The sequence below is a fragment of the Drosophila montana genome, unplaced genomic scaffold (genome assembly GCF_035044405.1).
Source record: "Drosophila montana isolate Dmon_TW-CO22-7 unplaced genomic scaffold, ASM3504440v1 contig_1505_1, whole genome shotgun sequence".
Taxonomy (NCBI): Eukaryota; Metazoa; Arthropoda; class Insecta; order Diptera; family Drosophilidae; genus Drosophila; species Drosophila montana.
The window spans coordinates 3,629,974-3,642,683 of NW_026996452.1; the positions used below are offsets into that span (position 1 = coordinate 3,629,974).

At 35.6% G+C, this 12,710-nt stretch overlaps 2 protein-coding genes across 11 annotated transcripts in view; one reads left to right on the forward strand and one right to left on the reverse strand.

The window, feature by feature from the left end:
- Nucleotides 1-11,703, forward strand: part of LOC135435605 (low-density lipoprotein receptor-like) — a 47,909-nt gene extending 36,206 nt beyond the window's left edge. For 7 of the 10 annotated variants that reach the window (XM_064692756.1, XM_064692764.1, XM_064692798.1 and 4 more), the window contains 2 exons: nt 6,598-6,731; nt 6,821-8,203. In XM_064692756.1, the coding sequence (XP_064548826.1) occupies nt 6,598-6,731; nt 6,821-7,030 (344 nt within the window). In that variant the 3' untranslated portion in view covers nt 7,031-8,203. Of the gene's footprint in view, nt 1-6,597; nt 6,732-6,820; nt 8,204-10,581 lie in introns of those variants that run through there. The other 3 variants (XM_064692781.1, XM_064692791.1, XM_064692772.1) reach the window with 3 other exon arrangements.
- LOC135435667 (probable transaldolase) lies at nt 7,598-8,743 on the reverse strand. Its single transcript, XM_064692833.1, has one exon. The coding sequence runs from the start codon at nt 8,690-8,692 to the stop codon at nt 7,733-7,735; it is 960 nt and encodes a 319-aa protein (XP_064548903.1). The 5' UTR covers nt 8,693-8,743; the 3' UTR covers nt 7,598-7,732.
- Nucleotides 11,704-12,710: the final 1,007 nt, after the last annotated feature.

Sequence of the window (12,710 nt, forward strand, 5' to 3'; positions counted from 1 at the left end):
TATAGTCATTTGAATATTATTCGAAATTTTTTCAATTTTTTAAGTATTTTTAATATTTAAAGAAACAATTCAATTGAAGATTTGTATATAATTTTTTTCTGACTACGCCCATTGAGCATCAGGTGTTGGTTGTTTGTCCTATTCCAAAACATTAATTATAGACCATCCATCCTTTTATGTATTAATTATAATCCATCATTTCAGCTCTATTATGGCTACCCCATAGATTACATTAATTATAGTCCATTATTTTAGCTTTATTTACTTTGAATCCCGTCTATCATTATTCATATATGTGCTCGAATGCTCTCTCTTTTTTATACCAACTCATAACTTAATGTCATATTGTGATGTCCACAAATTATTCGCCGACAACAAAATGCGAGTGTCTGCACGTACACATATGTAAATACGCTCTCTCTCTCTCTCTCTCTCTCTCTCTCTCTCTCTCTTTTCATTTTGTATGCCATTTGTCACTCCAATTTCTTACACATGCATTCAACAACGCCAACGCTCACATGTCATCATCATAAATCAACATCAATGATATCGACATAATCACTCAAAATGCACACACACACACACACACATGCACACACACACACACACTCACACATACCAGACTCAAACACAGACCAACCATGTTGTGTGCTTTCACGTAAAACATACATAAATATAGCGGCAAAGTGAGGGGTTAAACCACCAAAAAGGAAGCGCTAGTGACATGTTTAATGGCAACAATGGTTACCTCGCCTGCCCCCCCCCCCCCCAACAGCCAGCCCTACCCTTTTAATCCCATGGCCGCCCCTCCCTGAGCTCCCGCCCCCCTCAGCTCGAAGGCAGTTTAAGCTTAAGCGACAACCCTATGACACTTACACCCACGCACATTCTGCATGCAATTTGTGCGGCAACTCTGTCAAAAGCAATGACTATGCGGATGAGAATGCGGATGTGAATACGAATGCGGATGTGGATGTGAGTGCGGATGATGAACGACTGACAGAGGCAGCGGCAGCGGCAGCTGGCTGACTGGCTGACTGGCTGGATGACTTGTCGCTGACAAGCGGCAAGCGTTGTCGTTGTCGTCGCTCAACAAATCGCCATGAAATTAAATTGTACACAAAACGACATGGTCAACAGCAGCAGCTAAAAGCCAGCCAAGGGTTGGAAGGGGTGTAGCAAATAGTTTAACCAGAAATTCATCATCCGCATCAGCCGCACATCCATCAGCTCGAAAATTGGCACTGTCAGCACCTACAGCTGCGAATTATTGTCAGGCATGGGAATGAGCAGGATATGGAGAGCTCATAAATAAGCACAGTGTTCGCCAAAAATATGCAGCACAAGCATACCAAATATTGCTAGCATTGATTTATCTATGTTTCAATTTTATTTGATTGCCACGATAGCAGTTAATCAAGACAATTAGAAAGCATTTGCCGTTGTTGCCATTGTGCCAATAACAAAGAGCATGCTTTGATCTATTTGCCAAAATTAAAGCAGTTGTCAGCACAAAACATAAAAGCCAAAAATGTTTTGAATAAACAACATTTCCGGGAAATGAAATAAGCACAGAGACACGTACAAATTTGTACTTCTGTTGTATGCAAATAAAATGTTGTTCGTTTTCTGCTAGTCAGCAAGCTTTTAATAAAACAAAATCAAATTGTCCTCAAGCTGCAATTTGTTTGCGCTTCCAATAGATACGCTATATACATACATACATACGTACACAAGTAAAGTGAAAACATTTTGTTATATTTTGAAATTCGTCATCAGCTCAAGCATTTGGCTCTTCATCTAGCCTCACCTTAGCAACAAGCTCACTTGCACGTACTTCATTTTGAGTCATATGTCAACGAAATATTAAAGTTTTTATGCACATGTGGCAACGCCACGTGTGCAATAACACATCGTAGAGTTGTCAAATTTATTTGAGCAATTGTAAAAGTAAAATTAAGCTGCTTATTGCAAGCTTCCTCTTGCCTGGTCCTGTCGTCTGTGATATATATTGTTTGGGGACAACCCTTATTTTATATTTTAATGAAACAGGTTGTCAGGTGGCAGCCCTAAGTATCTATTATGTTTTGAGTGCAGATTACAAGCTGTTTTGTCATATATTTTGCCATATACTTAGTCAGATGGCAACACTAGTTTTTATTCGTTGAGCTATACATTGTCAAGTGGCAACCCTGATTATCTATTCTCTGTTAATGTTTAAATTCCCATTAAAAACAATTCTATATTAACATATCCATGCACATGGTCAGATGGCAGCCCCAATTCTTAATTGATAATGAGACACATTTTGTCAGGTGGCAGCCGTAAGCGTCTATTAATGTTTGAGTGCCGATTAAAGACTATTTGGTACGTTTACCATGTACATGTTCAGATGGCAACCCTAATTTTTATTTTATGAGCTCTATATAGTCAAGTGGCAACACTGCGTGTATTCTCTATTAATGTTTAAATGCCCTTTACAAATAGTTTTATGTTAACTTTGCCAACGTTAATTTGTTTTTTTTTATAATGGAGTACATATTTTCAAGTGGCAACCCTAAGTGTCTATTAATGTTGAAATGCCCAGTAAAAGCTATTTTTATATTTCGATTTTTTTCTGCTTTTAACGAGTTGTTTTAAGTGTGTTGCTAGTTTTTTTATACATGGCATATATTGTCAGGCAGCAACCCTTGTTCCATTATTTTACAGCTAATATTTAGCATGCAAATCATATGCCTTGCAAATAGTTCATGTGCACATTATAAAATTTGACAGTATGTTTAATTTGACAGCAAAATGACAAACAGAACGAGTCTATGAACTTTTTAATTTGATATAAAATTATATAATTTTCTGCTTCACTTTAATTACAACATTATAAATTGAACAAATTGAACAAATTTTGAAAAAGTCACTTTAAACATCGACCTACTCTGCTTGCCGGAAAAATAAATCTTTGCCATTGAAACACAATTACCATCATCATCATAAAGTTTAAATAGCACTTTAATCATTTCTGCTGTAAACTTCAACATCTCTTTTAATTCAATATTTTCTGCTGTTGTTTCCCTTTTGAGTTCCACTTGGGCCACAGTTGATGTATGTATATATAAACATGGCCAGCATTGTCCCTTCGTCGACAAGAACTTTGATGGTTTCTATGCCTACCCAAATCAGCTGCTTGTCCGGGGCTTAGCAGTGGGTGCCCATACAAAATGCGCCTAATTACGTCAGTTTTAAAAGTAAAAAAATGAGAAACTGTAGAAGAAGAGGCAAACGTTAAGCGGCTCAAGCAAATACCGTTACATTGCCTGGTCTGCGGCGAGTGCAATACAATTCCAAGAAAATTACAAGAGCATTTAAGGACTAAAGCGACTCCGGCCGGACGAGCAGCAAGTGCTGAGTGCTTTGGCAAAAGTTTTGCAACAGTCCGAGGAGCGTGTGGGCGAATCGAGGCCGTCAGCAGGCAGGGGGCGTGGTTCAAGTAAATAACTATAAACTAGTTAAGGGCTATTTCAATTAGATGACCAAGCCAAGGCAACAAGCATACCGGCCATAACTGCAATTTCAATTAGCGGTTTGTGCTACTTTTTCTTTAGCCACAACGAAGCCGCCCCGCCCCCGTCCAGCCCCACTCACCCAACCAGCCGACGCACTTCAAATTGCTTAATTAAGCGCAGGCAAAGTTCTGCAAATACGTTCAGACAGCATGACAGATAGTCAGAGCCGCCGAACCGCCATAAACTTGGCAGCCGTCGAAAGTACCGACTGCGTTTTTAATAGCCAACACATAAATTGAGGATGGGTGGCAGCAGAGCTCATAGAGAGAGAGAGGGGCGTTGGGCGAGGTGGGGGGGGGAGGTTGTGGCTGTGTGGCTTCAGCAGCTGTTTGCAAATTTTATGACTTTCAGCTGGCTGCAATTGGTCAGTTGACCATTTGCCGCGGGGCTGGCAGCCCTAAATGCGCAGCGTTGCCATACCATTTCACTATATATATATATATATATATTTGCCACAAAAGTAGCTAAGTTTATCTAATCTGGTCTTACTTTGAAGCTCAAAAAAATTTAGAAGCTGGCCACACATTTTATGCGTTTTTATTTCATTTATTCAGCGCGTTGCGAGGGTCGCGAATTTTTATGACGTTAGTGAGCCCCACACACACACACACACACACACACCTGGTGGCAGGCAACGTCTGTGCCTGCGTCTCACGTGTTTTAACAAAAAAAAAAACCATATAAAACACATGTGCAGGATTATAAAAAGTGGAAGCGCACGAGCACAAAAAAAAATTGGGGGAGCATTACTTTGTTTTGTGCTGCGAAGCAGGCAAATTGCATTTGCTTTAGATTAGGGTGGCAGCAATAATATATGACATTTATGGTAGTACATAAAGTATGGCAAACAAAGAAGGAATTTGCCTAACAGCAGCTACAAGGCGTTCCCAAAATGTGTTTCGCCAGGAGGAGTCAAGGAGAATAAATATTCTTTATTTTAATGATGTAACCCCTTCAACTTGCCAAAATGTACTTCAATCTCTTTCGTCTCACTTTCTCCGAATAATATTTCTATAGGATAATTATCTAAATTTAAATTTAAGCAAGGCAGATACAGCTTAAATTCATGACAAAAAAACATTCTCGCTAAGCTTCTAGATCATTTTCGCCATTCTTTTTAGTAAAAATATTCAGAATTACAAAAAACTATACAAATTTCTAATCATTTTGTATGAAAAAATATTGAATATAGATAAAAATTTAAAATTATATCTCTGTGTCAAGAGTTCATCCAAAACAAAGTCGCCTTAATTTCTTCTGCTAGAAGTAATCCTAAAGTCTTAAGCTTTTCGTGTTTTTGGGTCTAACAGGATTATTTTAACAAGAGCTTAGGCACACCACATATGCGCTCAATAAATCTCATAAAGCTAAAACAAATGTGCTTTAATTTAAGGGGAAACCCTTTTCGGAACATCTTTTCTTAACCGACTTCAGCCAGCCCTTCTCAGCTGTGTAAGCTTTTTAGCTGCCGTTGAAAGAGAATTTAAATTATAGAAAATGATGATTGCCCCTGCCCTCAAACCATTTGAAAGCAGCTTATATTTTAGCATACCCACACACACACCCACACACACCCACACACACACACACAACGTGCAATTAATGTGGCAAATATGCGTAGAGCTTTTCAACTGCTTTTCTTTTGCCACTTGGCTGTCTGTTAATGCCGCAAATAAATTGCAAAAATCTACGTAGCGCCACAGCCTCAAAATAAACTCGCTCTCCCCCGCTCTCTCTCTCTCTCTCTCTCTCTCTCTCGCCCACACCCTACCGCCCCTTTGCCGTTAACAATCGATGCTGTGCAGCTGTTGCCAGTGCCAACTTTTAATGATAATTCCTGCTGCCGGCGTTGCCATATGCGTCATATTCTCATGCTGATCCGCAGCAGCGGGCGGGCCAGTTGTCAGTTCATGGAAATTATGACAGGCTGTAGACCAAAAAATTAATAAGAACAACAAAAGCAACAACAGCACCAAGCAGCGGGAACAATAACAAGTGGCAGATGTAGAAGAGGCGACAGTTCGTGCAATGCTGTTAAATGCGGCACATCCTTTGCCAGGCGAACGCGTTCTGCGTCCTGCGTTCTGCGTCCTGCCTGCTTCGTGCTTAACTTTTGAACAAATTCTAAACGGAAAATATGAAAACGAATTATGTTGACAGCGGAAAAATCCTACAACTTCCTGCCGCACAGACAACAACAACCTCACAAAAGGCGAAAAGCGTGACACAAAAAGTTGACAACTAAATGAGGGGGCGGGGCAGGGGGCTGAAATAGGGACACAGCGGAAACATTCGCCACGGGATGTCGTCGACTTTTTTGTTTCGTGGCATATCTAAAAATAAGGAGATATTTTAATTATGTTCGGGTTGGACACGCGGAACAACGAAAACAAAAAACCAAAAACAAATCAAAAGAGGAGGCGTGTCCGCATTAAAAAAGAACTTAATTATTTTTAAAAATTTATAAAATATTTCCCGGATTAATCTTTATTAAAATGCTTAATTGTAGAAAATAAACTAGATCATTAATTATAATCCAATAATCCCCGCAAACCAATTTTCCGAACAAGTTCCCTTAAACTACTCGTCATGGAGTCCAGCTGAAATATGATTTTGAACTTCTTTAACAACCAATTTTAATACGATTTTAACTTCACAAATTAAATACTTTTTAATATATTTCAAAAATTGTTGCAATACTTATTTTAAAAGAACATTTTAAAGTTGCCAATCTTCAGCAGAAAGGCTGAAGTTGATAGAAAAACATATTTGTAATCTAAACAAAAGATTTTTTTTTTAAATCATGCTGTAAATCTTGATTATAAAATCAATTTTTTAAAAATTATTTAATGAACAATTGTGTGAACAACTTTGGAATTGGTTTCTGTCTGTAAAGTCTTTATAAACCTTACTTTTATATATTCTTAATTTGTGTATTTTTTTTCGTTGCGGTTTCGGTTTTGGTATTCAACATAACCTAAAGTAATTAACTTAACGTCAATTCTCACTCTCCCTTTGCTTTTCTCTGGCCCAACAGATGCTGAAAACACTGGAAATGCGACACATACGGGCGGCAAGGTCGCGGAGACGGCGCAGCCAACGGAAGGAGATTCGGGCAAAATAGCCCTAATTGTCATAGGGGCGCTGATAGCCGCAGCAGCTGTTATAAGCGTAAGTACAGTTATTTATATCCCACATAACACAGCTGTCAAACTGTCGTAAGCCATCAATTTAATTCTATTTCTTTACCTCTTTCATAGTTATCCTACTGCGTGTTAAAGAAATACCCAAAGCGGGGCAATACAATGAACTTTGTAAATCCCACGTACAACAAGACCACAGAGGATAATTTCAGTTTGGAAAAGAATGCGACTATCAATAGATATGCCACGGCTGTTGAGGAAGAGGTAAGCGGGTCAATAGTGACGTCAGCGCCAAATCCAAATGATTTTAGCTATGTGAGATTTTAAGCTAAACGCTAGAGAAAGAAAAGTTATGCCTAAGCTAGAACTAAATGTTGTATATAGATGGATAAGTATTCGATAGGGTTTAAGCAACAACTACTCAAGACCATGATGGCAAAGAGTCAAAGAAAGAGATAGAGAGAAAGAGAGAGTATTTAAGTTGAATGTTTAGGGCTAAGTTTAAGCTAAGCATAGGAAATTGAAGTACAATTTGGTAGCGAGTTGGGCGACACTTAGAAGCCCTTATGTATATTCAACAACAAATATCTGAGTGTTTATAACAGCTAAATATGTTGTACCACAAATCTATCATATTTGAAAACAAATTATTATCATATCAATGTGTTATAAATAATAGTTATAGATATATGTGTGTGCTTATGTAATTACCGAGCCACAGAGCTATGCGCAATTAAATAGGTTTTATTTGTGGAAAAAAGAGAAACAAAAAAATCCAAATCCTCAAAAAGTTGTGACCATTTTTAATACAATTTTTGGCATGAGGTTGAATAGCTATAAAAACCAAAAGAAAAGTCATCTTAAATTTTATTTATTCTAAAAAAAAGTGCGTCATTTCATAAAAAAAGCTTATATATTTCCACAAACTTATTTTGATGCCACATTTTCCATATTCAAATTGAAATTTGTAAGCACAGGTCGATGCGTTGAGCATTGAGCTCTCTGACAAAAGTGTATTAGACTAATTTCTTAGAAGAAAGAACGAATTAAATTCTCCAGCTTCACGGTATCTAATGTAAATTTTCGAATGCCATCAGCTAGTTTATCACTGGCCATGGCATCTTCGTTCATTAACCATCTGAATTTCTTCTCAAAAAGGCAAATTTGCTTGATATTTTGCTTTTTGGCATTCGACACAGACAATTGGACGGGCACCTCACCGCGATCATCTTCCAATTCTTTCAGCAGAGCTGGGCTAATCGTTAGCAGATCGCAGCCGGCTAATGCTTTGATTTCGCTCGTATTTCGAAAAGATGCGCCCATAATTGAGGTATTGTAACCATTTTTCTTATAGTAGTTATAGATATTTCGTACGGATATAACGCCCGGATCATCGTTGGGCTCAAAGCTTTTCGTATCCGTATTTGCGATATGCCAATCCAGAATTCGGCCCACAAACGGCGAGATTAATGTTACGCCAGCCTCCGCACAGGCAACAGCCTGAACAAGGGAGAAGAGAAGCGTTAGATTACAATGTACGAAATACTCCTTTTCCAAAATTTCGGCCGCCCTAATGCCCTCCCAGGTTGAGGCTAATTTGATGAGAATACGTTCTTTCCGTATGCCAAACGATTTATACAATTTAATCAATTTCAATGCCTTCTCCACGCTCTGTGTCGTATCAAATGAGAGACGCGCATCTATCTCTGTGGACACCCTACCGGGCACAATTTTTAAAATTTCACAACCAAATAATACGCACAAATAATCCATTGCCTCCGCGACACGATTCTCCAGCGTATCCTCCTTACGCTTACCATATTCGACGGCATTCTGTACGAGATGCTTATAGCGCTCCATAGTTGAGGCGTTCAGGATTAACGATGGATTTGTTGTCACATCCGTCGGCTTATAGACATTAATGGCATCAAAGTCACCCGTATCGGCGACAATGGTCGTGACTTTCTTAAGCTGTTCCAAAGCAGACATTTTCCATAGGTTTTTTTTTTTTTTATTGTTTACATTATAATTTGATGTGTTCAAAAAATATGACAAATTACAGAGTTATGAATTTGAGTTAATAAATAAGTTTGGCATTTATAGCTAGTTTACTTGTTTAAGTTCACGTTGGCGCCCTATAGATACCCTTGCGGAATGTACTATAAAATATGTAATAAAAAACCTCTCTTGATCGTAATCAGATTAACAATTCATATAGCAAACATAGAAAACATTAAGCAAAACTTAGTCATTCTATTTGCATATCTCAAACAATTTTCTTTTGCATATTATTGAAGATTGCGTAAGACCAAAAAGTAAACAAAAAGTATTGTTATGCTCAGAAACATATCGAATATAATATATATGTATATGTGGCGTGGTATAACTGCAAGGGTATTCAAGCTTCGGCTGACCGAAGAAACATTTCTCCTGCTGTTTAAACCACACCAATTACAAGCTATTCACATTAAATTAAGACAATTATGCACTGTTGTGTGTGTGTGTGTGTGTGTGTGCATAATCCCATAAATATAAAACAAACAAAAAAAAGTGTTGCCAGTATTTAATACATATTTATTTATGAATTTTTCACGCTGCGAGCGAACAAAAAGCTGAAGCGAAAAGCACAGCCAAAAGGCAAAGCTAGTTATTCATTTAGCGAATAGTTGGTAAGTTTTGCGGGCTTATAAATTAACAAATGACCAGATTTAAACATATTTATTATTATTATGCACACGTTTGGTAGGCTTAATTGCAATTTTATAATTTCATAATTTAATTTATTATCAATTTTTGTGATCAAATTCTTTTGTTGCAAACTAACTGACACGGCATTTTGGCCAGGCTAATTGAATGGTTGCCAAATGTTCCATATCAATTGGCCAATTAAATGGAAACAACAAGAAAACGGGGCCAATTAAAATGCGTCAACGGAGCGTCAAAATGTCCGCCCATATTCAGGGCCAGCTTTCAGTTCAATTTACTAAAATATTTGAATTAAATTGAATTTTGCATTTGGCTACCTGCTGCCATTTTTAATTAGAGCGCCTAATTTTGCTGTTCAACGGCAACAACAACAACAATAAAAATAACAGCAACAACATAATTATGCCAAATTAAACAAAATGTCATTAGACGAGATTTTCTATTGCGGTTGAATGCCGCTGAAAATTTGCATAATCAAAAAATCACAGCAAATTAACATTTCTGTTGAATTCTCCATTTGTTTTTTTTTTTTAAATTATTTTTTTTATGTGTAAAATGTTTTATAATTATTTAAGCTGCATTGTGCGCTAATAATAAGTTTGATCCGTTTTGTAGTTATAAATTACATTCTAGTTATTACAAGTGCATTTTTATTAATGTTGTTAATATAAGCTTTATTTAATGCACTTTCAATTATTTATTAATTTTTAATTTATGTATATTTTAATAATTATTTTAATAATAATTTTTTATAAATGTTTGAAGGGAGTTTTCTTTAAAAGCCTTAGCTGAATTATTATTATTATTATTTATATTTATGTATCAATTATATTATATTAATTTAGTTTCTTGTTTATAATTTAGATAAATGTTATTCCCATATCGTCTTGCTACTATCTTATTTTTATACTATTATATGTTGAAATTATTATTTTATATAACTTCAAAGTTGTAAAAACATATTTTCCTTAGCTTTCAGGCAGTAGTAGTCAACGTTTGTTTTGAAGTTTTTATTTTTATATAACTTACAAAATGTTAAAATATATTTTTCTTATTTGAAAGTTTTGATTTTATTGTACATTATGTTATAGTATAAGCGACTTTTTGCACTTTTAAAACACTTGTAAATTGTTTGTAACATTTTTCTTGATGCTTTTTCTTGTTTTTCACAGGCACCGCTGCGAGTTCGAGGCACAGAATGTGTCTAAAAGACAGCACAAGTAAGCCATTTATATATTATGAGACATATCCAAGCAGACAGCGTCTATAAACATCAGCTGGCTCTTAGCAATAATAACAACAGCAGCAACAACAACAAAAACAAAAATAAATAACTCCTATTATCAAGTCCTTTAAGTTTAAGGCAACTAACTCAAAGAGCAAAACTTTTGTTTAGCAAGTAGTAAGCAGAATGCCAAAAAGACAACAAGAACCCAACAACAACAATAAGAAACCAACAAGCTCTAGAAATTTCAATTACATTTCAACTACACGTAGGGCCCACCACAGCAAAACTAAATATTATCATGGGGAAAAATGAAAATACTCAACAAATTCAATTTGTTGCCTAGTTTAAAATTTAATTTTAGAATTTAGCATAAAGCCACATTAAACACGCCCACATACACACACGCCCATAACTAATACCTAAACTTTTTCTAGGCGCAACGTTTTCAGATCGACTAACAGCGTCGAAAGAGACACACACACACACACGCACCCACACACACACACACACACAAAACAGCTATACACACACACACACACACACACACACACTCACACTGGAGCGAGGCACACAGCCCGAAACTCAGCATTTCGTATTAAGTTCATGAAGTAAAATGTAAAAACTCAATAAAAAACAAAAAAACAAAATTGAACTCTAAAAAATTCAACAATAATAATGAATACTAAAAAACTTTGTTAAATATTTGTTGTGTTTAATAAATAAAATTGATTTAACACCAGACTTGGTTCAAATTTAGCAAAATATTTAAAACAAATTGTTAATGTAAATACATTTTGGGAAAAATAAAAAAAAAAAACAAAAAAACATATATTGATTGCGAAAAGTTCGAAATATTTACACTAAGTACATAAAAACAAAACTATTGAAAGAAAAAAAATGTCTAACACTTTTGTTGTTGCATATATTTTTCGCTCGTTCTCTTTGGGTATTCAGAACAATTTGCTGTGATCAGTTTAAACATATTAAAATATAATTTCGCAAATAATTTGTAATTATTTAGAACTTTTTTTAAAAAATAAAAAAAACGCTTCTCATTTATTTAGTATATAGCATGTGTATTTTAAAATGCATCCCTTTATTTATTGCAACAAAATTAAACATTTCAATATGAAAGCTTTTTTGGTTCCTATAAAAAAAAAAAAAAAACAAAATAGAGCAAATTTGGGTAATTGATAAATATTTAAAAAATTATTTTAGATATGTGTAATGGCTTTTTTGAAATAAATAGCTAACAAGTGAATAAAATGGTACATGTCAAGAACTAATTCAAATTAATATAAATACAATTAATTAATGAAAATATTGTAAAATAAAGTTTATTCAAAAATAAAGTGAATTTTCAAATAATTTCAATATGTTAACTAATTTTTATGCTATTAATTTATTCCTTTTTTTTTGTAGATTTCAATTATACTAAAGAAAAATTGGGAAACAAAGTTAAAAGTTGAGCTTAGCTATATATAAGTATAATCAAAAGGTTTTACAAAAATTGCAACAAACTTTTGCTTATGCATCCCCTCCCCAAAAAGGAAACCCTACGCCACTGTACGACACATTGTTAACTTAGATGGCAGCGCCATTATTTAGAAAAGCTATTTAGAATCATTAAAATTACAATTTTAACATGAGTTCAGATTTCTGGAGAAAAATTATGACCCATCTAATGCGCAATTTAAAAGAAATTTAAAGAAACTTAACAAGTCTTAGCTTGCTCAGATTATATAAGCAACAACTTATTGCTGCTAATGTAGCCAAACATTGGCAAACATTTAATATTTTAGTGGCATATGCGTATAAACTGTTTAGCCGATTGGCCAAAATTCCCATTCGAGTAGAAAATAGCCAAGGGATATTAAAGCGTTGTTGCTTTAGCCATGATACAGGCCAAAACCAGCCAGCCAGTTAAGCCGTCTGGCCATTGAGTTCACAACTTAATAGCCTTGACAGCAACACCAGCATGACTTCTGGCTTCTGCTCACACACACACACTCACGCACGCACACACACACACACAGATGTATTATTAAACGCCATTGGACAGCAGCGGCAATT

What these genes read in the sequence shown, in the direction of transcription:
- LOC135435667 (XM_064692833.1), bottom strand. Translation starts at nt 8,692, where the DNA reads ATGTCTGCTTTGGAACAGCTTAAGAAAGTCACGACCATTGTCGCCGAT.